At 34.4% G+C, this 25,059-nt stretch overlaps 3 protein-coding genes across 5 annotated transcripts; 1 reads left to right on the forward strand and 2 right to left on the reverse strand.

The window, feature by feature from the left end:
* The first annotated feature begins 189 nt into the window (after positions 1–189).
* LOC105251924 (hydroxyacylglutathione hydrolase, mitochondrial) lies at positions 190–13,447 on the forward strand. 3 transcript variants are annotated; one of them, XM_011259042.3, is made up of 10 exons: positions 190–579; positions 683–804; positions 879–963; positions 1,145–1,519; positions 1,616–1,793; positions 1,899–2,135; positions 12,190–12,305; positions 12,506–12,848; positions 12,917–13,020; positions 13,090–13,447. In XM_011259042.3, exons 1-10 carry the CDS (start codon positions 541–543, stop codon positions 13,360–13,362), a joined length of 1,872 nt encoding a protein of 623 aa, XP_011257344.2. In that variant the 5' UTR covers positions 190–540; the 3' UTR covers positions 13,363–13,447. The 3 variants fall into 3 exon arrangements, with proteins under 3 accessions (XP_011257344.2, XP_011257345.1, XP_011257346.1); XM_011259043.3 differs by lacking the exons at positions 190–579; positions 683–804; positions 879–963; ... (1 more) ...; positions 1,616–1,793; positions 1,899–2,135 and adding an exon at positions 11,582–11,958 and having other exon boundaries at positions 13,090–13,438; XM_011259044.3 differs by lacking the exons at positions 190–579; positions 683–804; positions 879–963; ... (1 more) ...; positions 1,616–1,793; positions 1,899–2,135 and adding an exon at positions 11,626–11,809 and having other exon boundaries at positions 13,090–13,436.
* Positions 4,115–11,562, reverse strand: LOC105251927 (TBC1 domain family member 16). Its single transcript, XM_025410285.1, has 8 exons — positions 11,377–11,562; positions 9,299–11,030; positions 8,093–8,186; positions 7,181–8,030; positions 6,766–7,105; positions 6,265–6,690; positions 5,878–6,171; positions 4,115–5,382 (listed from the first exon to the last, which is right to left on the reverse strand). Exons 1-8 carry the CDS (start codon positions 11,429–11,431, stop codon positions 4,998–5,000), a joined length of 4,176 nt encoding a protein of 1,391 aa, XP_025266070.1. The 5' UTR covers positions 11,432–11,562; the 3' UTR covers positions 4,115–4,997.
* Positions 13,448–13,867: 420 nt separating the features above from the next.
* Positions 13,868–14,902, reverse strand: LOC105251928 (non-histone protein 10). The gene is made up of 4 exons (XM_011259049.3): positions 14,713–14,902; positions 14,531–14,601; positions 14,103–14,448; positions 13,868–14,013 (listed from the first exon to the last, which is right to left on the reverse strand). Exons 1-4 carry the CDS (start codon positions 14,809–14,811, stop codon positions 13,903–13,905), a joined length of 627 nt encoding a protein of 208 aa, XP_011257351.1. The 5' UTR covers positions 14,812–14,902; the 3' UTR covers positions 13,868–13,902.
* Between the last annotated feature and the right edge of the window lie 10,157 nt (positions 14,903–25,059).

Here is a 25,059-nt window from a genome sequence, read left to right on the forward strand (position 1 = left end):
AAAGTAAGAAAAGTTTTAGAGAGAGATCGCTGTCCTAGATGGCAGCACGGCAGAAGCTTCGTATTCAGAAAATTAAAAGAATTCATCGAATCGATTAGAAAATTCAATTATCGATGACATTTTAATTAGTCAGAAGCAAGAGAGAGATGAAACAGTCTGGAATAATCATTATTAGTCGCATGTCGTTTATCGCAATGATAACGTCTGCTCTGTATTTTTCCATGCGAGACCAGTCGACAATTGGTCGTCTGATCTGCCTCGCAGAAAAATCGATGACAGATCCAAATTGAAATGTTCAAGCCCCGAATTCGAGAAGAGATATGTAGGTGAAAGCTCATCACTATCCTCTCGTTCCAAATTAATTTTGACAAGTTGAACGTGGATATTCGACGAGAAATAATCAATCTTGTTATTGTCGAGCGAAAACGATAGTCGGCGATTGACAGGCGCGTATGTGACAGCGAGACGTAACGCGTATGTGACATCTCGCAGTGTCTGTCAGATACATCCTTCCCGAGTTTAGCGCTGACTCGACTCGAAATGCCCGAGCAGAATGTCAACGATCAATATACAACATGGGTAAGGAAACATCAGGCTTTGGATTATTAGTGCATCGATGACATGAATCATAACCTCAAACCGTAAACAAAACATTGGGAGAAATTCATAACATATGTCATAGGTCGGACTCACGTACATCTTCAATCTCATCGTTGGAACAGGCGCCCTGACTTTGCCCGGGGTATTCAGTCGAGCAGGATGGGCGTTAGGATTAAGCGTTATTTTAATATTAGCGTTCATCAGGTACGTAGGAAAGATCCTGTTACGAATCCTCAGGAAGCTTATTTCATCTCATTGAATTTTCTTTGTACGCACAGTTTCATCACAGTTACATTCGTGATAGAATCGATGGCATCGGCTAATGCCATAGTCACCTGGAGGCATATTCAGCATCGGAAACGTGTAAGCATCTCTGGATTTATCTTATTTGTCACAAATGACAGTAGAGTATTCTACAGATGTTTAAAGATAGAAAGTAAAGGTAATAGTGATAAACTATATACATTGCACTGTATGATTCAATATGTATGTCATAAATATAAAATTTAATTTGTAAGAAATATTTAAATTATACTTTTTTCAGGTTCTACAAACAATAGGTGAATCTGGTCCTTCCAATTCTGATTCAGAAGATACTCCATTGGTAGCACCTCCTTCGACTAGTCCGGAGCATTCAGATATGTCTTATAGATATTACGTAATTCGTGATAAAATAGAGATGGGCCAGATGGCATCTATCTTTTTTAACAGATTTGGCATTATTCTGTTCTATTTATGTTTTGCTATATATCTATATGGAGATTTAAGCATTTATGGGGCAGCAGTTGCAAAGTCATTAGCGGATGTTGCCTGTACTTATCTGCCAAAAAACCTTACATGCAATGACACCATACCAGATACTGAACTTTGCTGGGAAGGTTTTATGATCAATCGATTCGATGCATATAGAATATTTCTGGTATGTCACTGATCTGCAAAATCTCAATAGATTAATCAGTTTTGCCAAAATGATATAAAGTTGCACGAGTTATTGTGGTATCATTTCTGTTTGCAGACAATATTTGTACTGTCATTGGGGCCGTTTGTGTTTTTTAATGTTCAGAAGACCAAGTATCTTCAGCTGCTGACTTCGATAATGCGTTGGCTCGCATTCACTATAATGATTGTCTACGCTTTGAAAAGTCTTTTCATACACGGTCCTCGCGGCGAGCCACCTATCGCAAATTTAGCCGGTAAGTTAAGAAATGATGATAATCATATAATCTATAACTAATCTATAACTTTTCATTGATTAATACGTAATTGCAACTTCTATAAAAGACACGTCACTATTTTAGGAGTTCCCAGCCTCTTCGGCGCTTGCGTTTATTCCTTCATGTGTCATCATTCGTTACCAGCATTGGTTGCACCGATAGCGAATAAGTCTAAGTTAAATCAATTTTTAGCTCTCGATTACATACTAATCGCCTTCTTTTATTTACTGTTAGCTATGACAGGTATTTTTGCCTTTGAGCACTTGGATGATCTTTATACTTTAGACTTTGGACCACATGGCTCGGGTGATTGTTCCAAAAGTAACAATATTTTTATTCTTCTTATAGAATATTTTTTAGCGCTTTTCCCGGTATTTACCTTGAGTACCAGTTTTCCCATTATAGCAATTACTCTTCGGAATAATTTGCAGTCGCTCTTTTTAAACGAGGATAAGGCTTACAATTTATGTCTTCGGCAATTCGTCTTTCCACTTTTAGCAGTAATACCGCCGTATCTGATCGCAATGAGTACCACAAATCTGTCGATATTAGTTGGTATTACAGGATCGTATGCTGGGGCAGGGATTCAATATTTAATACCTACTTTCCTGGTTTATTATGCCAGACAAAAGACTAATAAGATCATCGGCCTTGGCGTCGTTAATAAATTCGCAAGTCCTTTTTCGGGCAAGTGTTGGTTGGTTTTTGTCATAGTATGGGCGATTGCATGTATGATTTTAGTGTCTGTCAATTTCATGGAAATACACTTACAATTCTCCTGGTTTAATCAACAATAAAATTAATGTTACATTTATATTATACAAAATCAAAAAAGAAAATAGAGCTTATGTTGCAAGCTCGATTACAAAAAAGATACAGTTAGGCAGTGAAAGTGTTGGTCATATATTACAAATGATACATTTTACAATGTATCAATAGTAAAATGTAGATGTTGCGCAGAGTCATTCAACAGTTTTAATTGATATTATATAGGCACTTGATACAAATGGAATGGATAATAATTAAAGTGAAAGGACAAAAATAGATTAAGAATGATTGATAATATGTGGCTGTTTGATAAAATGAGATTTCATAAATGAAATACTGTACGTCATTTATGGCAGTATACGTTCACGTGTATATATGGTGAACCGACAATACTTTAGCACAAGTCGGCATGTACAATTCAAATATCGAATAAGTTTAATATAAGGATATAACGTATGTGTAGAAAAAAACAATTCTCATTCTCTTTATATGTATGCTCTTATATGCATACTGTTTACTTTTGTAGAATTGCCCCGAGACAGAAAAATATGTGACGTTATCATAAGGATCTAACAATTTGTTATTGTATCTGTATTTTTTGTACGGTATATCATATCATTTCTCCATATTTTATGTATTTATTATGGAATAATGTTAGCGGTAGGTGATAGTAGCAATAGCTAAAGTATGATGTTGCGCTTTTTTTTGAGATCATATTTTTGTATAAGATATATGTATAAAACTGCCAAAAAATTATTCGCAGCATGTCCGTCATCTGTGTACCTGTGCCAGTGTAGCGTACAATGAAGAATATAAGTTGCGAATATATATATATATATATTTTCCAAAAGCAATTGAAATGGATGATAATAATAAATATAGTTGATTAGACAAGCCTCTTGCCGATTTATTCAAACCGGTATATGTACACACATATTTTTGCCTTATATTTATTTTGAATCGAGATCTCTGCATGAGACAGATTTTAACACAGATAGATTTCTCTTCAAGTTTCCAACGATAGAAGATAGCACGATAAAAGCGATAAAAGCTATTTTCGATAAAATTTTATGTCCCTGATCATATATATATGTATGTATGTGTATATATATATATATATATATATATATATATATATATATACACATACATACATATATACACATACATACATATATATATATATATATATATATATATATATATATTTATATTTATATACATATATATGAATTAGCGTGGAATGTGTTACGATCGCCTTTTTTGCATATAGGCACGGTATTTGTAAGATCTTGAATAACCAGTTGTATTTTTACATATATTCGTGATAACGAATCATAATAATAAGCATAGAAAAATAATAAAAAAAAGTTAAAATACTTATTACTTCACACTTATTCTGTGAGAAAAATTAGCTTATTTGAATAACCTTTCCTTGTTTTTGAATTCCCATACAGTAAGAATAAACATCCGTACAACACCATGTGATTAGCAAACAATTATGTTTAATTACATTAATTTATTAAATAATTAAAGCGAGAATTCGTGTTTTAAGTTTAAAATAAAAGCTCGATGCTGTTTTACATATGCGAAAAGTACCGGTGTATGAGATTGTCATACATAAAAAATATGTATATGTATGAATGTAAGTGAACACTTTGGAGTGAATAGACACTGTTAATTTATACACCCGCACAAAATGCGGGTATATATTTAATATTAATAATAAATAGCCACTTTTTCATACTTATATACGATTTGATTTTTCTCTTTGGTTTTCCGCGGACGAACTCTCTACTAGATTGGTGCCTACGGACCAGGATCACACGACGGATATCTCCCTATCCCAGCTAGTGGCACTCGGACGCTTGTACTAGGTTTCCTTTCTCACTCATCAGTCTTTAACACTACGAATACTGTAAATCTATCTATTATATCGCAAATCTCTGTACTCGCGTACAACTTTGATGAAGTTTCTTAAGTTTATCTCAATCGACAGTGCATGAATTTCATTCGGAGATTGATATTTCGAGATATGTCTGTTGTATGCTTCGGCATTGAATTCGGACTGATGTGTAATATATTATTTCTCTTTGTCAAAATTCGAAGGGTGCTTAAGCAGTTTTGTACAAGAACAAAATCGCCCGTTACAATTAGTATCGCGCGTGTGACAATTGAGCTTAATTTGTATGTAAAAACCTAGAGTGTAATTAACTAGATTTGATATAGTGTCTTGTAAATATTAGTGGTTCGTAGAAAACTTATGCTACGAATCAAAAAATCTGGTATGTATAAAGAAAGATCGGTGTATAGAGAGAATAATGACTTATAATTTAATAACTCGACGAAATGAGTTAATTTATACGTTAAATAATACTGATGCTCCGCTTTTTATCTCAACTTCCTAAAAGTAATTTACTCGTAATTATTTAAATAGGGACAATTCGTGTCTTCGTGACCTACGCACTCTATCACCGGATCATGCGTGCTGTCCCACATCCCTGGACCGCATTGCCGGCAGAGACCTGCTAACGTGCAAGGCAAGCGAACAAGTTGACGGAAATGATAAAGTAGGCCACGTGCCTTTCTAAGTATTACGTTCCCGTCCATGTACATGGCCAGTGAACTGAAATGCAATAACATTTCGTCCGTTCGCAGATCCTGGGCAATCACATCGTCCGCGTAAACGCACATTATAGCGAGGCAGAGAAATAAGTGGAAATGATCCGTTAAATAATTGACCCAGCAGGCCTCCCACATGACCAGGGCTATTTCAGTTGGAAATTCTCTTTTCAAGCACCTATAATGGAAAAGAGATAAAAGGAAGGGGAAAATAATACGATAAATATATATACGTCAAAATTGTGTAAAATTCATATACAGGGTATATCTGAAATGATGCACTAAACTTTAGGAGCGTATTCTACAGGTCAAAATAAGACTTTTTTTTCCTATGAACAATGAGGGGGATCCGCAAATGAATTCCCCTCCGAGCTAGAGGCCCCTAAAGTTTGGGGAAAAAATTGAAAATTGGCTGTATTTCAGAAAAAAAATGATAAAAGGTTGAAATTTGTTATAGCCCAGTAAATTATTAAGTAAAATAAGCCACTAAACATTTTCCACTCACACTTTCGAATTTTAGCTCGAGGGGGTTCATTGCAGACTCCCCTCATTGTTAGTAGGAAGTCTTATTTTGACTTCTAGAATACGCTCCCAAAGTTTAGTGCATCATTTCAGATACACCTTGTATATAAGAGCGCAGTGTTATTATGTGAAACATAATAGCTGTACTTACAGAAGTATCCAACGATGACAGAACAAAAGTTCCAAAGCATCCTCATGATTTTGAAGATGCGTGTAAAAGTCCGGCACCATTATTCTCACTAGCTCCCGTAGGTAGCATAGATTTCTATCCATGTCCGTGTCAGTCGGAGTGCACACAGCCACCGATCTTTGCATCAGACCCGCGAAACACCAGAAGGCCTCGATTTCGGAGTTAAGTTCGGCTAATAACGGAGCTAAGAGATCGGACATTCCTTGGGTGTAACCCAAGCGGCAGTTGTATACCGCGTAGTTGAGTAAAATATTCCTACAAGCATGGAAAACACAGATGATTAATAGGCAATGGTGATAATATCCAAAGAGCTGAAAGTCAGTTTGACGCTGTGTTGAAATAACTTACTTCATTACCTCGATGTTAGGATTACCCTCGCCGGCGTAATAAGGATTACCTCTGTCCGTGCGTACGACGTCTTTCTCCACTATGCACACTACGTTTCGCCAGAAACGCTCGGCGTGCTCCGGATTCATACTTAATCGACGTCTCTGTATTTCCTCGTATTCTTGTCGCCTAATGGCGTCGATCTGCTCTCTATCCTCGTACGTGCTTTGATAGGAATAGCAGTGTAGCAGGAAGGGCCAGACAATTTTTCGTAGCGCCGGCTCTAAGCCTCCGAAAAAGATTCCTTTGCGAAGAGCGAGATCATCTTCCATCTGACCACGTTCGTTCAACAAGTCCTTCCAAGCTAACGACGTGATCATTGGCACTTGGCCTTCCTCGGGATGCAATTCGTCCCGACTTACCTCAGGTCTGCATACCATAAAATGCCTGCGCAAAATGTTTACTGTGAATATTATGTAGGTCGAGCAAATTCGAACAATTTATATTCCAATCATGTCTGACCTGTATGGCAGAGTCTCCTCCGTGTCCGCGCTCAAGCGTGGATAGAGCAATTGATGCCATTGATGTAGAGTGGCGGCCAAGCGATCCAAGCCGCCGTGATGAAAGTGCAGGATCTTGTATTGGCTCTCTCTGCTCGCCACTACCAACTGGCCGCAGGTGCAAGCAGGATCGGCGAAGAACAGTCGTAAGGATCGCATCTCACCAAGATCCACCGAGAATCTTCTGCATCGATGCGCTCTGCGCAATGTCACGGGCGACGCAGTCGCGCTCTCGGGAAAGGCAAGATTGTGTTGAAGAGCCAAAAGTTCCGGAGATCTCATCCACGTCGGCATCTCCTCAGCTGTACAAACAATGTATCATTAATAAAAGACAATTATTCGATGAATGAAATAGCTTTAAATATTTTTTTACCTACCGTCAGCAGATATTGAGATTGACAAGCTGCAGGTCGAAGTTAATGACAAGCTACGACTCTTGATGCTTATATCATCGCGAAACGAGAAGCGCGGCTCCTCGTCGATACTCCTGACGTCGTTCTCATTAAAATTCCTCTCTTTCGAATCTTCGTCCTTCTCGTTTTTCCTCGAATCGGCGCAATCTGAAGATTCGCGATTCCCGGTCCTCTCGCCGCTGTTCTTCTCAAACTCGTCGCCTATATTTCGACGTGAAAAGTCATAGCCGGAACCGGAACAGACGCGTTCGCAGTCGCCGCAGCTGACTGGTTCCTTCGCCTCCAAGCACACGTCCAGCTTCCCGTTCCCGTTGTCATTCTCGACGTCGTTCTCATGCTCGTTCTCGTTCTCGAGCACGTGTCTTTCGTCGGCGCCACGTGCCTTCGGGATCTGGGAACGTGGGACAGTCGGATCATCGTCCCGATGATGATGCGCCGCGGCGTTCCTGGCGCTCAGGTTCTCCAACGCGGTCGGATGCTTGCGCAACGTACTGTTGGGTATCCAGCTGAGATGCAGGGTCGGCAGGTTCGAGTTCTTGTTCAGCTTGCACGTTACGGTCATGTACCCGGGATGATGCACCACGTCGGTGTTCTGCCTCATCAACGTCGGCGGATGCACACAAACGTTATTCTTGCAGAATAACGCCTCGCCGTCCTGGTAAATGACGCGTCGATTGTCCTGGCCGCAATCGCCGAGGATAAAGCTGCTCGCTTTCCGCAGGATATTTGGCAGAGGCATATTCGTTTCGTGATCACTCACGCTGTTTTCCTTCGATGAAACATGACATATCTCTGACGGAAGGCGACGATGATGCTCAGGTCACTCAAGTTTCTTAAGAGGAGTCTAAGCATTCGTTGGCACTGAAATCCGTTTACCGTTCGCGAGACAGTTTCTTCGCTTCTCCAGACTCGACCCGGACTGTCCTCGTCCAGGAAACGCTGGAACCAGGATCCGCATCGGGATCGCGAGCTGAACGCGATCGGTGAAAAATGCGAAACGAAAGGCAAACATAATCGGGCGGGAAGGTATCCGGGGTTGGATCCGCCAAGTCGAGTCCCACGTTGATTTGCCCTTTCACAGAACGCTTGCAACGTTATCGTTATCAATTAGCCTCGTTACATATAAAGCGATAACGCGTATCCGTGCCGCCAAGTTCCGTCAGAGATAACGCGGGCCATGCGTAATCGAGTCCCACTATTGGGGAGACTCCTCCCCGTCCTTCACCGAAGAGGGTGGACAACGATGTCTTGGAGGACTCTTGAATCTTCCAGCGTGTCAGTCGGCATCGCCGAAACGCGACGATCCTCGCGATGATCGAAGATCGCGAGAGACAATCCGGTGGGAGACGGTCATCAACTTCTTGCTTCTGAATCGTCGACGTAATCGCTGCTCGAGGTGCCTTCTCTTGCCGCGCAAGCACGCACGTCGACTTGGACAAGGTCCAGCTGAAATATCAGCAGTGTCACGCGCATACGCGACGCACTTTGCTCTCGAGATCGCAGGCTGATCCCCCTGACACGGTGTAACGATGATCGGTTACGCAACGACGCGAACTTGCGACAACGCGACGCGGCATCAAACGTGTACACAGAGACACTCTTCTTCTTATCCTAGATCAATATTTCCATCTGATCGCGGAAGTCGCTCTACCTACCTACAGTCTCTCCTACTACCCGACCCGCTGACATTTCGCTACTCCGTAGGCCGTTTTTATCGATTATCCACCGCCTCTCGTACGCTTATCACGTTTCGCGTTTCTTTCATTTGCGATCGATCATCTTCAGCTTCTACGTAATTGTGCGTACTTTCGCTTTTATCTAAAGTTGCGGTATGTTTTCACGTGCGCAACGCGATGACGTATTTGCCCGGTCATTGATTGAAACTTTATCGCGACTAAAATGTGGACGTTAATAATGAATTAAATTAGAATTCATAATTAATGAATTTCTTCGCGCTAATAATTTCAAGAATATAAATTGAAAAAAGAGAGAAAAGTATTTATAATATATTACAAACACACATCAGTGTAATCAATTGTTTTTATTGTTTAATTAATTTATGCTTCTACTTATCAATGTAACTCGTAATTGAAGAGTATCTTGTGATCGTTGTTGAGAGCTAATCCCGATTTAGGACCGCGTTTAAGGTACGATATCGTAGAATACGCTGAGAAATGAAAGTCCTCTTGCAAATAACCGTTCGCTAGCAAATGTCCTACGATAGCCTCCGCGGTTTCTCTCGCAAATCTTGGCACAGGCACGGTAGATACTCTCAACACTGAGGAACCTTTGCTGTACCAGGCGTCCACAAGCTTTAGAGCGGTCAATCGTGTTTCGTTTTGCACGGCCTTTGTCATAATTTGATACAGCTGTCTGCAATATTGCCCTATATCGACCTCTTTTCCAACATTCGGCTTCCTACAATGATCACACATTTCGACGCAATCGCTCGCGTTCCAAGTTTCCTCGAAATGAGTCGCTATTAAACTTCGTCTACAGGATGTTTGATCCAGGCAATACGTCAACACCTTGTACAAGTTTTGCAGCCCGACTCTATCTTGAAATACCATTGTACTCAACTTAAATATATCTGCTAATCTGTAAAGTACGAGACACACCGACTTCTTGCCATCCCTGCCTGCTCTACCGCTTTCCTGATAAAAGTTCTCCATCGATTTAGAAACGCAGTGATGTATCACGAATCGCACGTCCGGCTTGTCGATGCCTAATCCAAAGGCGATAGTCGCAATCACCGCTTGATACTTGCCTGATATCCATTTGGAGTACACTTCCGATCTGTACTCCGCCTCGAGCATCGCGTGATAGCATCCGACTTTAATACCTCTGGCCCTTAAATCCGTGGTCAATTGTTCGGCATCCTTAATCGTGGTCGTATAGATTATACCCGATTTGCCGGCGAATCGATTCTTCAAGAGATTTTCTATCATTGTGAGGCATGTTTCCTTATCCGCCGGTTTACGACGAACCTCGTAATATAAATTAGGTCTATTGAACGAAGCTCGTAAGACCAGGCAACCGCTGATGTCCAACATTTTCTGCACGTCTACGATGATCTTAGCCGGAGCCGTGGCGGTGAGACCTAGAATCGGTATGCCTTGGAACATGGATTTCAGCACACCTAGAAACTTGTAATCCGGTCTGAAGTCGTGACCCCATTGACTACAACAGTGTACCTCGTCTATGGCGAAACGCTCCAGATGTCCCAACTCGTACGCTTTCTGCAGCTTGCTCATAAAACGATTGGACTTTGCCATGTACTCTGGCGTTACGTAGATGAGCTTTAGATCCGACTTTTTATCCGCAAGTGCATTCATGGTCATCTTGACACTTTCTTTGTCTGCCTTTGCGCACAACATGGTAGCCTTTACGTTAAATTTATGCAAGCCATGTAATTGATCCTCCATCAAAGACACTAATGGCGAAACTACTATAGTTATACCTTTGCTGATTACAGCTGGCAACTGGTAACACAAGCTTTTACCACCACCTGTAGGCATAATTAATATGACATCTTCTTTGGACATAATTGCATTCATAGTTGGCAATTGTAACTCTCGCAACTTGTCAATCTTGAAGACGTCTTTTAAAGCTTTCTTGAGTTTTGCGGACCAATCAAACTCTTCATTGTTCCAATTTTTCTTGGACAAGGAGAAACTTTTCTTCAAAAGAGCGTCGTCGCGTAACTTTTCCTTGCGCTGAGTTAATATTTTCTTACGATCCTGGAGTTTCTGCAGTTCACTCTCTATTTGTTGTAGCTCGTAATCAATGGCAGCTATTTCATCATTTTCAGTAACTGAAATTTTAAAGAAAAACAGTAAAAGTAGAGCGTACAATTCTGTGAAAAATATAATGTAATCTTAATGATGAAAAATTTTTAAAAATAGCTCATAAGACTACAAGGCTGCAAAATAACGGTATCTAAATTTATTATAATAGATTCTTCCTCTACATGAGGTGAGATGAGATTAAAAACAAAATACTTTGCATCTCTACAAAATAGAATAATTCTGCCAATAAATAAATTTTAAGACTAGTTAATTATTTTTCGTCATATACATGTTGAGTTATAAGATGCAAAAATAAAAAAATAAAGAAATTTTGACGAATTTTATAATTTTTTCATTATACTCTCAACTAACCTTGATACTCGTCGTCTTCTATCATAACCACATCCTTCGTGTCATTAACAGACATTTTAATCAATTATTTAGATTTCCTTATTAGTTGTTAAAAGATTAATATATCTCGCTTATCATTAAATCACGTGAATGTCTCGTAATCTATTAGATGCATCGCATCCGATCATGCACGAGATAATTATACGCGCCGGTACTGATCAACAGCTGATCGACATCAGGTGACGCTAGGTACTGAATAATCCGCATGTATGAATGTGCGAGCGCATATGTTGTTTGTGAAAGACTCTTCTATCTATTATCTATTGGCAATACTGGCAGTTCATATCGAATGGGTGAATGATCGGCACCCAGTGGATGAATGATCAGTAGTGCTTCAATCGGTCTGATCTTTTGTTTCTTACCAATTCGACGCCTCTCTTTGATTCATTATCAGGCAAGTAGAGAGAAGCGACGACACTTAATGCGCACAAAATAAATGAGGTGCCAAGCAGTTTGAAACTTTCACCATCATGTTTCGTCAAGCTGCTCTTCGTGCATGTCCAACATGGCTCGAAAACAAACTCACGTCTATATATTTTAGGGGTATCTGTTTTATATTCGTCTCCTATATTCTGCATAAAGCTCTAAAGCTAACGTTATTACATCTTATTGCGGCGCAATAAAATTGTATCTTATTATTAGTAACTAGTTTTTCTAATTCTTATTAATAAGTATTTTTCCATATTTTTTGCGATTCACAGATAGTATGTAGTTTATAATCAATTCAGTTGTATATATGTATATATAAGTCTACTTTCTTCAACATTTTTTCAGCAAAGAGCATTTCTTCCAACGGATTTCGTGGATCGCACAGCCTTAGTACCACAGTAGATCATTCCAATATGAAGGTTCAAATATTACCAGCGCTTCAAGATAATTATATGTATTTGGTATCTATCATATGTTATTTACAATAACATTTATATAAATTTTTCTAAATCTTCATATTATAAAAATTTTTAATTCTTTTTATTAGTTATTAATATTAGTTTGTAGCAAAATAGTTTCTATACCTATCTAATATATCTTCAAGAATGTTATTATAAACTTGTATAAAATAATTAAAATTTTTAATATATTTTTTTGTAAGATTATTGATGAAGCAACACAGGAAGCTGCTGTTGTGGATCCTGTTGATCCAGAAACTGTAGCTGCAGCTGTTCAACAAAATAATGTCAAATTAACAAAAGTCTTAACTACCCATCATCATTGGGATCATGCTGGTGGAAATGCAAAATTATTAAAAAGCTTTAATGATCTTACCATATATGGTGGAGATGACAGGATAGAAGCCATTAATCACAAAATTACGCACAATGATACATTCAATATTGGCAATTTATCAGTCAAATGTTTAGCGACACCTTGCCATACGCGTGGACACATCTGTTACTATGTTACAGGAGAAGAACATCCGCCATCTGTATTTACAGGTAAAATAGGACATAATAAGGATGAAATATATCCAAATATCAAATATAAAGAGAAATTTAATTTACAGGAGATACACTCTTTGCTGGAGGATGTGGAAGATTTTTCGAAGGTACTGCTGATCAAATGTACAAGGCACTTATTGAAATCCTGGGCTCCTTACCTGAAGAAACGGTATGTTATTTTATACAAATTGTAATTCATCCTTTTCAAGACAATCAAATCATTTTTATGTTTCTATAGAAAGTTTACTGCGGCCATGAATATACAGCTAACAATCTCAAGTTTGGTTTACACGTGGAACCCGAGAATAAAGCAATTCAACAAAAATTGGATTGGTCACACGAACAACGTGCCAATAATCTTCCAACCGTGCCTAGCACTATTAAAGATGAAAAATTAACAAATCCATTTATGAGAGTACATGAACCAACTGTTATGAAACACGCACAACAAAATGATCCTATTCAGACAATGTCTTATTTAAGACGCGAAAAGGATAATTTTAAGGCTTAAGAAACTTTGAATAATACTGAAATATCTTTCTATTCATTGAGTATATATTTATTAATTAATATATTTAAAATGGGAAATATAAAATCGAGGTATAAGGGATGTAAAAAATATGTGAAATAAGGTATCTCGATAAATATTTGGTATTAAAATAAATATTTGAGTTTCTACTGCTTCTATTTTCAATCCAATAATAATCCAAATATAATAATCCAAATTTTTTTATAATTATATTTTATAAAAAAATTTTTAATCTTATAACAAAGTCCATTATATTGATAACATTTACAAAACAAAAATAATAAGAGAGGTACTCTTGTTTAGTAATAGATTTACATTAATATTAAATTGTATTAATAATATAATATAAATTATCTATAAACAATTAAGATATATTTAATCATTACTATCTATATAAAATACTTAATAACTTATGTAATCACAAGTTATTAATATTATGGAAAAAAATTATTAATATAATTATCAATATACTTATATTAATAATAATCTTGCACAGGAAATATATTGTTATTTATACATTGATTATGATATATTTAATGGCATTTGACATGGAGCATCTTCAGTCTTTTTGTTATATATTTGCATTTCGGCGACATATTTCTCCTTGGATCTTTCATACATGTCATAATAAACCTGAAAGAAGGTGATATTCCATATTCAATATTTATAATAATTATAAAAACTATGTTCACTTATATGTGATACATAATATTTGATCTTACTTTCTTATCCTCGGTGCTGAGAGATTTCCAAGTGGTTGCAAGTTGTCTAGTAAGCTCTTGTTTACTAGGTTCCGGTTCTCCAGCCAAGCGTTCCATCACACGAGGTCTCTGCTCTTGACAAAACTGGAAGAAAGGATTAGCAGGCCTCTTTGGTGCATTTGGATCAGCCTTTGTACCCTTTCTTTTTGTCCCTTTTCTAGGTTTCTCATCTTTAGCATTATGAGAGGCACCTTTCCCTCCTTTTTCCGATTTTGGAGTTGTTTCGAATACACTATTCTCTTCTAGTACACCCATTGGTGCCTCGCGCCAACGATCTCCATGTTGGTTCAATCGATCGATCAAAAATCTATGATCAATATTACGAATGACGAAACTTTGTAGAAATTTCAGGTTTTTAAATATATATTTCTATAATCTATGAAACTAACTTTTTCTCTTTCCTTGTGCGTCGAAGAAGCTTCCTTACCATCTGGATTCTATAGACCAATCTCTCATTTTCCTACAGTTGAAAGAAATATGTAGCTTGAAAAAATAGCTGAGGTAATAATCATCTTGTGGGATATATGCCACAAAAGTGATATTGTTTGAGACAGACAAGGAGAGACTTAACCTGTTGCAAGATGTCACATCTTTCTAACAGCAACTGATACTTTTTCTTATAGACATCAAACTCCTCTGGTTCTACGTCGTACTCAGATTCATCGGACATTGCAAATTGTAGATTTTTAATGGAATTTAACTAATTAAATATCGCTGAACTTGCCAACACTATCTCACGTCTCACACATGCAGAGAGAAGACTGAAAGATGTCATGGTCTGCTTTTAGATGATCACTATGATCACTGAAAGCGATACTCCCTCTATGGACATTGTAAACGTGGACATGAACTACAAAACCAAAGTCCATGAATGTTCTCAGAGGGTAATATAAAATGTGCACAATTTCAAGTTTTGTTCCATGCTATGTGCACGAAATGCCGGTAGCACCAGTGCTGTATAACAAGATACTTATGTATGTAAATTGATAGTAAATGAATTATTCAATCGCGAAAGATATTGTAATATTCAAAGATGAAATAAATATTTTTCTATATTCATTGTCAGATTTAAATCTTTTTATTTACAAAACACAAAATGCCTGCGGAATAAAAACATTTTTAATCATATTTCTATAAATCTCCTTAATTAGCAGTAAACAGATCTTTGATATTTATCAATCATTTTTTTAATTATTTAAAAATTTAATTATTAATACATGTGTAGAATTTGTCACATTAATCATTGATTCTTCTGAAGTTTTTATAATTAAGACTCGAAAAATATAGATGTTGCAATATATTTTAAATATCTCTTCCTTTATATAAAATATAAAGATTTCATATGTTCTATTCTAATATAGTCAACACTATTTGTATACTTTTATTATAATTTTCTTACCAGCATAATATTTTTATGCTTAATATTTTATATAATATAATGTACTAAATTATAAAATTTAATATACTAAATTATAAAATTTAATATAATTACAAAATAGTATTATTATTAATAAAAAGATTGCACACTGTCTTTTAGTTTCTAATTATTTTCAATCATTATGCATTTCTATCGAAAGGGTACTTAGCTTCCCTTTCAAGCATCTTAAGATTTATCATAAATAGAAAAATTTAAGATAAATCTCAAGACATCATCCAAGTACTAAGCCCTCCCACCGCGACAAGGTGTACCCCATGGGAGGGTTATATTATATATAATTTTATATATAATATAATATATACAATTGCAGCATTTATTTTGCAATATAGTATATAAATTTAAATTTGCATAACAAGATCGTAAAACAAAATCATTAGCACGGTTTTGTTTATGTCGGATATTATGTTATTCATTGTTGAAATTCATTATTAAAATATAATATAATTTGAAATGTAATACAACATAATTTAAAAATTTTTTTTTTTTTTTTTTTTACGTGGGGAAAATGCACCTTATGCACACCCCGCCGGGACTTATTTAGCGGTCCCGTCGGGGTAGTGTTGGGCTCTCCCCGCCGCCATATTAACGGCAGGGACTACCAACTAAAAACCCCACGCGCCTTTCCTTAGTCTTGCAACGCGCAAGTCACCGGAACCATGTGCATAAGGAGCATTATATGGAGTAGCCCTAACAAACTACTATCCTATTATATGTTCATAATATTCACTATATTCAATATTATATACATTCAATATATATTCACAAATATCTGAAAACAATAATTTTCTTAATATCTTCGATATTAAACTTTAATAATATAAGCTGTTTAGATAAATTTATATAAATAAAATTAATGAAATTATATATATCTCAAAATATATATAAATATATAAATTTTATAAAAATTATTATTTAAATTAAAATTTTAAATACATAAATGCACAAATATCTATATATAAGAAAATAAACATATAAATACATAAATGCACAAATATCTATATATAAGAAAATAAACATATAAATTTTATATAAAAATTATTATTTAAACTAAAACATTAAATGTATATATAAGTATATAAATATATAAATTTTGTAAAAATTATTATTTAAATTAAAACCATAAATATATAAATAAATGAATATATAAATTTTCGAAAAGATATTATTTAAAAATATTATTTAGATTAAAATTTTTTTTGAAATTTTAATAATAAATCTTTTCCTATAAATTCTATTCATTCTTTAATATCTATTCTTTAATATCATTCTTAATTCTATATTAAATCTTTCAATTTCTATATTTAAAAATAACTTATAAATTCATAAATATACAAAATTTGTTATTCATATTACTAAAAAATAGCTTAATATATAAATTTATATTTAAAATTTTTCATATAAAATTTCGTATTACATAAAAGTACATAAATTTCGTATTACATAAGTACATAAAATTTCGCAAAAGAATTCGTATTACTATACAAATTATTGAGTGTTAACAATTTAATTTTCATCCTTATATAAATAAAATACCTATCAAAAATACTCAAAAAATATTGATCCCTTAAAAATTCTTAATATTAATAATATATTTATTGAAATATTTATTAATTTGTTTTCCCTAATATTATTTAAACTTACATTTCCTGATTCCTTAAAAGATACATAATATAAAATCAGATAAATTAATCACATAATAGCACTAACAATCTTCTACTTTTTGAAAGGAAAATTGAAAGGAAAAAAACCTAATGATGACCTAATAGCATGACATAATAGAAAGGAATTTGAAAGGAAAAAAACCTAATGATCACCTAATAGCCCTAACAATCCTATTTCTCGATTAAGTGAAATTATTCGAGGAAAGCCTATCTCTAATCACGCATATTTTAATTACGTGCCCTAATTACATTCTCTAACCGCATGCCCTAACCGCGTGAATAAATGTCCGACATTACGTACTATTGTACGTAAAGCTTTTCTTCAGGCCAATTGAACTTACTTTTCGTTGATTCTGGCCACTTTCTCGCTCGATCTCTAATCAGAGATCGAAAAAGGAGATAAACACTCCTTCTTTTGCCGATTAATTACCGGCAAATGAGCGTAAATATTTCACGCTCATCGTAACGATCGCTCGATTTTACGATCGTTTCTTAAATATTTGAATATAACTTTATTTTAACGCAAATAAAGCCAAATTACTACAAATTTCTATATACTATATTTTCTAATAAAATATAAAATTCATGTACGTGTATAACTTTTATGATATTACAAATTATTTAATTAATTAATCGTTTGGCTTTATTTTAAGTTAAAGTAAAATTTAAAAACAATATCTACAAACAAATTCTACAATGGATGAGCTATGATATAAGAAATTAGAATAAAATAAGTGCGCGTTATAAGAATAAAGTAGTATCAAAAATTGATAAAATTGTTAAAATTATTAATGCGTGCTCTTGATTTAATAAACTAGTCAAGTCTTTGCAAAAAAAGTTTTCTTTTCTTGATTCTCTTTTTTAAATTAATACTTCAATATATTTTCGCAATAGATGCAAAGCATTTCGAAAGAATTTATTAAAAGTTATTTAATTTAATCTATCCTAGCTCATCCATTTTAAGGCAACGGACTTACTCTACAATTCACAATCTACAATCTACAATCTACAATCTACAATCTACAATCTACAATCTACAATCTACATCTACAATCTCTACGAATCCGTTACCTTAAAGTTAAATAAAAGTTTTTCTCACTCACCGGCACTGATGCGCAACAGCGGAGTTGTTGTTATCGAAGCTAGTTGTCTGTAACATACAAATATAAAATTCATTTATATTAATGCTCACAAAATGCAATCAATATTTCAAAAAATTTTTATCGCGCGAAAATTTTATATCCGATGTGTAAAATAATAAGCAGAGATAAACACGTGTGGAAAATTTTTATAAAATTTTAAAACTGTGTTTTAAGAAAGTTTTTTAAAAAGTTTTATATAACTTTTATAAAAATCTTTCTCTCTAATTTTCTCTTTAATTCATTTAAATAATAAGATCGAATTATTATGCGTACGATTTATAACAATTGATATACAAATAATAAATATTCACCATCAGGTTGCTCCGCCGATGCAAGATGCCTCTCCCAGGCCTCCTCCTCCTCTCATGTTGTTGACGCGCGATACTTTCAACGGCACTCCCGCACACACGAGCGATATTTTTATATCGCTATTTTCGTTATTTTACGCGCGATACTAAACGGCACTCCCGCACTAATTCGGTACGATTAAAAATTTTGTCGCGCGATGTATATATTTAATATATATATACTTTGTCCGACACTCCCGGTTTCGGTACGAGCGAAAATCCCATTTCATTTCGCGAGAATCAATTTCGAGCCAACAGGTCGGGAATGCAACGATACAACGAGCAAAGATTAGGCCCGAACCGGAAAGAAGACGAAACGATTGACGGAATAGAGGAAAATAAAGTTCACCAGCTCTTTTTCGCGCATAATTATCCTATCTCATATCGAACCTGGACCCGCTAAGCACGATTTCAAGTGACCCGCACGGATGCTATATCACTAGCGCAGTACACAAGGCTGATAGACGGTAAAAGAAGAGGATACCCACATTTTTTAAAAGCTAACATTCAGCAATTTAGAAAATGGGGAGGCAACCCCTTTTACCGAGCGAAAATCGTGCCTAGGGGAATCCACTCGACTCCTCGACAGGGTTAACACACGCTAGGCGTATGGCTGTAGAGTAGACGAGCAAAGAGAAGGGACCCATTGACGACCATTTCGAACAATCGATCGAGTTCTAACCGATTCGGGCCAAATCAATTGACGAAGCAGAGCGTGTTCATCACTAAGCCGATCGAGCGCGAAGCATCGAACCCGCGCGCCCATGTACATTTTGTACTGGACATACGTTCTGCGCGGCCGGCATCACCAAGTGCCACGTTGCACAAGGCGCGAGTACGTCGCAAAGCAACGACTCGATGAAACATCCCAGTTAGTTGGCGTCGGAAGGAGAGACTCGTTGATAAAAACGAAATTGGGATTTTGAAAACGCGAAAACGCGATAACGCGATAATACTATAACGCGAAAACGCGGTTACGAAGCGCAGCCGTCCGCGGCACGTTGACGGCACCGACGACGCGAAAGGGTACTTAGCTTCCCTTTTAGGTACCATAAGATTTATCGTAAAAAGAAAAATTTAAAATAAATCTCAAGGCACCATCCAAGTACTAAGCCCTCCCACCACGACAAGGTGTACCCCATGGGAGGGTTATATTATATATAATTTTATATATAATATAATATATACAATTGCAGCATTTATTTTGCAATATAGTATATAAATTTAAATTTGCATAACAAGACCGTAAAACAAAATCATTAGCACGGTATTGTTCATGTCGGATATTATGTTATTCATTGTTGAAATTCATTATTAAAATATAATATAATTGGAAATGTAATACAACATAATTTAACAATTTTTTTTTTTTTTTTTTTTACGTGGGGAAAATGCACCTTATGCACACCCCGCCGGGACCTATTTAACGGTCCCGTCGGGGTAGTGTTGGGCTCTCCCCGCCGCCATTTTAACGGCAGGGACTACCAACTAAAAACCCCACGCGCCTTTCCTTAGTCTTCCAACGCACAAGTCCCCGGAACCATGTGCATAAGGAGCATTATATGGAGTAGCCCTAACAAACTACTATCCTATTATATGTTCATAATATTCACTATGTTCATTATATTCAATATTATATACATTTAATATATATTCACAAATATCTGAAAAAAATAATTTTCTTAATATCTTCGATATTAAACTTTAATATTATAAGCTGTTTAGACAAATTTATATAAATAAAATTAATGAAATACAATTAATGAAATTATATATATCTCAAAATATATATAAATATATAAATTTTATAAAAATTATTATTTAAATTAAAATTTTAAAACATAAATATACAAACATCTATATATAAGAAAATAAACATATAAATTTTATATAAAAATTATTATTTAAATTAAAACTTTAAATACATAAATACACAAACATCTATAAGAAAATAAAGTTATAAATTTTATATAAAAATTATTATAATTTAAACGAAAACCTTAAATGTATATATAAGTATATAAATACATAAATTTTGTAAAAATTAGTATTTAAATTAAAACCATAAATATATAAATAAATGAATATATAAATTTTCGAAAAGTTATTATTTAAAAATATTATTTAGATTAAAATTTTTTTTGAAATTTTAATAATAAATCATTTCCTATAAATTCTATTCATTCTTTAATATCTATTCTTTAATATCATTCTTAATTCTATATTAAATCTTTCAATTTCTATATTTAAAAATAACTTATAAATTCATAAATATACGAAATTTATTATTCATATTATTAAAAAATAGCTTAATATATAAATTTGTATGTTAAATTTTTCATTTAAAATTTCGTATTACATATAAGTACATAAATTTCGTATTACATAAGTACATAAAATTTCGCAAAAAAATTCGTATTACTATACAAATTATTGAATGTTAACAAGTTAATTTTCATCCTTATATAAATAAAATACCTATAGAAAAACACTCAAAAAATATTGATCCCTTAAAAATTCTTAATATTAATAATATACGTGGATCGTTTGATAAATTTGGTAAATTTGGTAAATTTCCGTGAAATTCAACGAGTATTTTGCAAGTTTTGAGACAGTCTATTTTTTTGACGGTTAAAAAATTGGAATCTCGTTCGACCAAGTGTATAGACCTCAATGGAGACTATGTTGAAAAATAACGTAGATTTTTTCCAAAACAATATGTTTTACTTGCTTTTTTACCAAATTTATCAAACGACCCTCGTAATTATTGAAATATTTATTAATTTGATTTCCCTAATATTATTTAAACCTACATTTCCTGATTCCTTAAAAGATACATAATATAAAATCAGCTAAATTAATGACATAATAGCCCTAACAATCCTCTACTTTTTGAATGGAAAATTAAAAAATCTTAATGATCACCTAATAGCCCTAACAATCCTATTCCTCGATTATGTGAAATTATTCGAGGAAAGCCTATCTCTAATCACGCATATTTTAATTACGTGCCCTAATTACATTCTCTAACCGCATGCCCTAACCGCGTGAATAAATGTCCGACATTACGTACTATTGTACGTAAAGCTTTTCTTCAGGCCAATTGAACTTACTTTTCGTTGATTCTGGCCACTTTCTCGCTCGATCTCTAATCAGAGATCGAAAAAGGAGATAAACACTCCTTCTTTTGCCGATTAATTACCGGCAAATGAGCGTAAATATTTCACGCTCATCGTAACGATCGCTCGATTTTACGATCGTTTCTTAAATATTTGAATATAACTTTATTTTAACGCAAATAAAGCCAAATTACTACAAATTTCTATATACTATATTTTCTAATAAAATATAAAATTCATGTACGTGTATAACTTTTATGATATTACAAATTATTTAATTAATTAATCGTTTGGCTTTATTTTAAGTTAAAGTAAAATTTAAAAACAATATCTACAAACAAATTCTACAATGGATGAGCTATGATATAAGAAATTAGAATAAAATAAGTGCGCGTTATAAGAATAAAGTAGTATCAAAAATTGATAAAATTGTTAAAATTATTAATGCGTGCTCTTGATTTAATAAACTAGTCAAGTCTTTACAAAAAAAATTTTCTTTTCTTGATTCTCTTTTTTAAATTAATACTTCAATATATTTTCGCAATAGATGCAAAGCATTTCGAAAGAATTTATTAAAAGTTATTTAATTTAATCTATCCTAGCTCATCCATTTTAAGGCAACGGACTTACTCTACAATTCACAATCTACAATCTACAATCTACAATCTACAATCTACAATCTACAATCTACAATCTACATCTACAATCTCTACGAATCCGTTACCTTAAAGTTAAATAAAAGTTTTTCTCACTCACCGGCACTGATGCGCAACAGCGGAGTTGTTGTTATCGAAGCTAGTTGTCTGTAACATACAAATATAAAATTCATTTATATTAATGCTCACAAAATGCAATCAATATTTCAAAAAATTTTTATCGCGCGAAATTTTATATCCGATGTGTAAAATAATAAGCAGAGATAAACACGTGTGGAAAATTTTTATAAAATTTTAAAACTGTGTTTTAAGAAAGTTTTTTAAAAAGTTTTATATAACTTTTATAAAAATCTTTCTCTCTAATTTTTTCTTTAATTCATTTAAATAATAAGATCGAATTATTATGCGTACGATTTATAACAATTGATATACAAATAATAAATATTCACCATCAGGTTGCTCCGCCGATGCAAGATGCCTCTCCCAGGCCTCCTCCTCCTCTCATGTTGTTGACGCGCGATACTTTCAACGGCACTCCCGCACACACGAGCGATATTTTTATATCGCTATTTTCGTTATTTTACGCGCGATACTAAACGGCACTCCCGCACTAATTCGGTACGATTAAAAATTTTGTCGCGCGATGTATATATTTAATATATATATACTTTGTCCGACACTCCCGGTTTCGGTACGAGCGAAAATCCCATTTCATTTCGCGAGAATCAATTTCGAGCCAACAGGTCGGGAATGCAACGATACAACGAGCAAAGATTAGGCCCGAACCGGAAAGAAGACGAAACGATTGACGGAATAGAGGAAAATAAAGTTCACCAGCTCTTTTTCGCGCATAATTATCCTATCTCATATCGAACCTGGACCCGCTAAGCACGATTTCAAGTGACCCGCACGGATGCTATATCACTAGCGCAGTACACAAGGCTGATAGACGGTAAAAGAAGAGGATACCCACATTTTTTAAAAGCTAACATTCAGCAATTTAGAAAATGGGGAGGCAACCCCTTTTACCGAGCGAAAATCGTGCCTAGGGGAATCCACTCGACTCCTCGACAGGGTTAACACACGCTAGGCGTATGGCTGTAGAGTAGACGAGCAAAGAGAAGGGACCCATTAACGACCATTTCGAACAATCGATCGAGTTCTAACCGATTCGGGCCAAATCAATTGACGAAGCAGAGCGTGTTCATCACTAAGCCGATCGAGCGCGAAGCATCGAACCCGCGCGCCCATGTACATTTTGTACTGGACATACGTTCTGCGCGGCCGGCATCACCAAGTGCCACGTTGCACAAGGCGCGAGTACGTCGCAAAGCAACGACTCGATGAAACATCCCAGTTAGTTGGCGTCGGAAGGAGAGACTCGTTGATAAAAACGAAATTGGGATTTTGAAAACGCGAAAACGCGATAACGCGATAATACTATAACGCGAAAACGCGGTTACGAAGCGCAGCCGTCCGCGGCACGTTGACGGCACCGACGATGCGAAAGGGTACTTAGCTTCCCTTTCAGGTACCATAAGATTTATCGTAAATAGAAAAATTTAAAATAAATCTCAAGGCACCATCCAAGTACTAAGCCCTCCCACCACGACAAGGTGTACCCCATGGGAGGGTTATATTATATATAATTTTTTTTATATATAATATAATATAATATAATAATTGTAATTAATAAGCTCTCTATAAAAAATAATTAAAGGAAAATAATTAAAAAATAATTAAAAAATAATTAATTGGAGTGAGAGTAAAAGCTCTCAAATCCTTTACTCTCACTCCATTTAATAATATAATATATAATATATAATATAATATATATATAATTTGAAATTTATTTTGAAATATAGTATATAAATTTAAATTTACATAATAAAATTTCGATTAAATTGTGTATTTAATTAACAAAAATTGACAAAATTTAAAGCATTAGTTGAAATATATTTAATTCTAATATTATATTCTAATATTATAAAGAAATATTATAATAAGCATCGATTATCGAAATATCAAAAGATAATCTCTTATACTCTTTTATGCATAATCTCTTTCAATTTTTAATCGCAGTAATGAATGATTGCGATTCGATAAAAATTTATCGTTGCATTACAGTTTCATGTCGTTAATTAATTTTTAATTAATTAACATTTATTAATATTCATAACAAATTATGTTTCAAGAATAATCATAATCGTGTTTAACAAAAAAAATTATAATATACGAAGCGTTTCTCACCACTACTTTATTACTCGAGAGTTACTGTGCGAATGATGACAAAGCGGTAACGTATAGAGACTATTGTTTATATTTTATATTGTTAAAGTCGAACGTCGTGTTATCGAAAATTAGCTGAAATATTTTATTATAAAATATACATTGTAAAATATACATTAACGCAGAATATTAAGTTAATGAAGTATTTTAATTTACTGATTAAAATTGATTATTCATTCAAAATTTATCACGGAAAACTTTTGTTATGTTAATTATGTGCATCCAATTCGATTGTTTTACTTCGCGTTTTCTCACATCCCAAATTA

This window comes from Camponotus floridanus, unplaced genomic scaffold (assembly GCF_003227725.1).
Source record: "Camponotus floridanus strain SB8 unplaced genomic scaffold, Cflo_v7.5 scaffold301, whole genome shotgun sequence".
In the NCBI taxonomy this organism is placed as follows: domain Eukaryota; kingdom Metazoa; phylum Arthropoda; class Insecta; order Hymenoptera; family Formicidae; genus Camponotus; species Camponotus floridanus.

Coding starts and splice junctions, on each gene's coding strand:
- LOC105251924 (XM_011259042.3), top strand. CDS start 541: ATGCCCGAGCAGAATGTCAACGATCAATATACAACATGG. Junction 964..1,144: donor ATATTCAGCATCGGAAACGT/GTAAGCATCTCT, acceptor TACTTTTTTCAG/GTTCTACAAACAATAGGTGA. Junction 13,021..13,089: donor GCTCCTTACCTGAAGAAACG/GTATGTTATTTT, acceptor ATGTTTCTATAG/AAAGTTTACTGCGGCCATGA.
- LOC105251927 (XM_025410285.1), bottom strand. CDS start 11,431: ATGTCTGTTAATGACACGAAGGATGTGGTTATGATAGAAGACGACGAG. Junction 7,106..7,180: donor AATCTCAATATCTGCTGACG/GTAGGTAAAAAA, acceptor TTGTTTGTACAG/CTGAGGAGATGCCGACGTGG. Junction 6,691..6,765: donor GAGGAGACTCTGCCATACAG/GTCAGACATGAT, acceptor CATTTTGCGCAG/GCATTTTATGGTATGCAGAC.
- LOC105251928 (XM_011259049.3), bottom strand. CDS start 14,811: ATGTCCGATGAATCTGAGTACGACGTAGAACCAGAGGAGTTTGATGTC. Junction 14,449..14,530: donor CGCACAAGGAAAGAGAAAAA/GTTAGTTTCATA, acceptor TATTGATCATAG/ATTTTTGATCGATCGATTGA. Junction 14,014..14,102: donor TCAGCACCGAGGATAAGAAA/GTAAGATCAAAT, acceptor ACCTTCTTTCAG/GTTTATTATGACATGTATGA.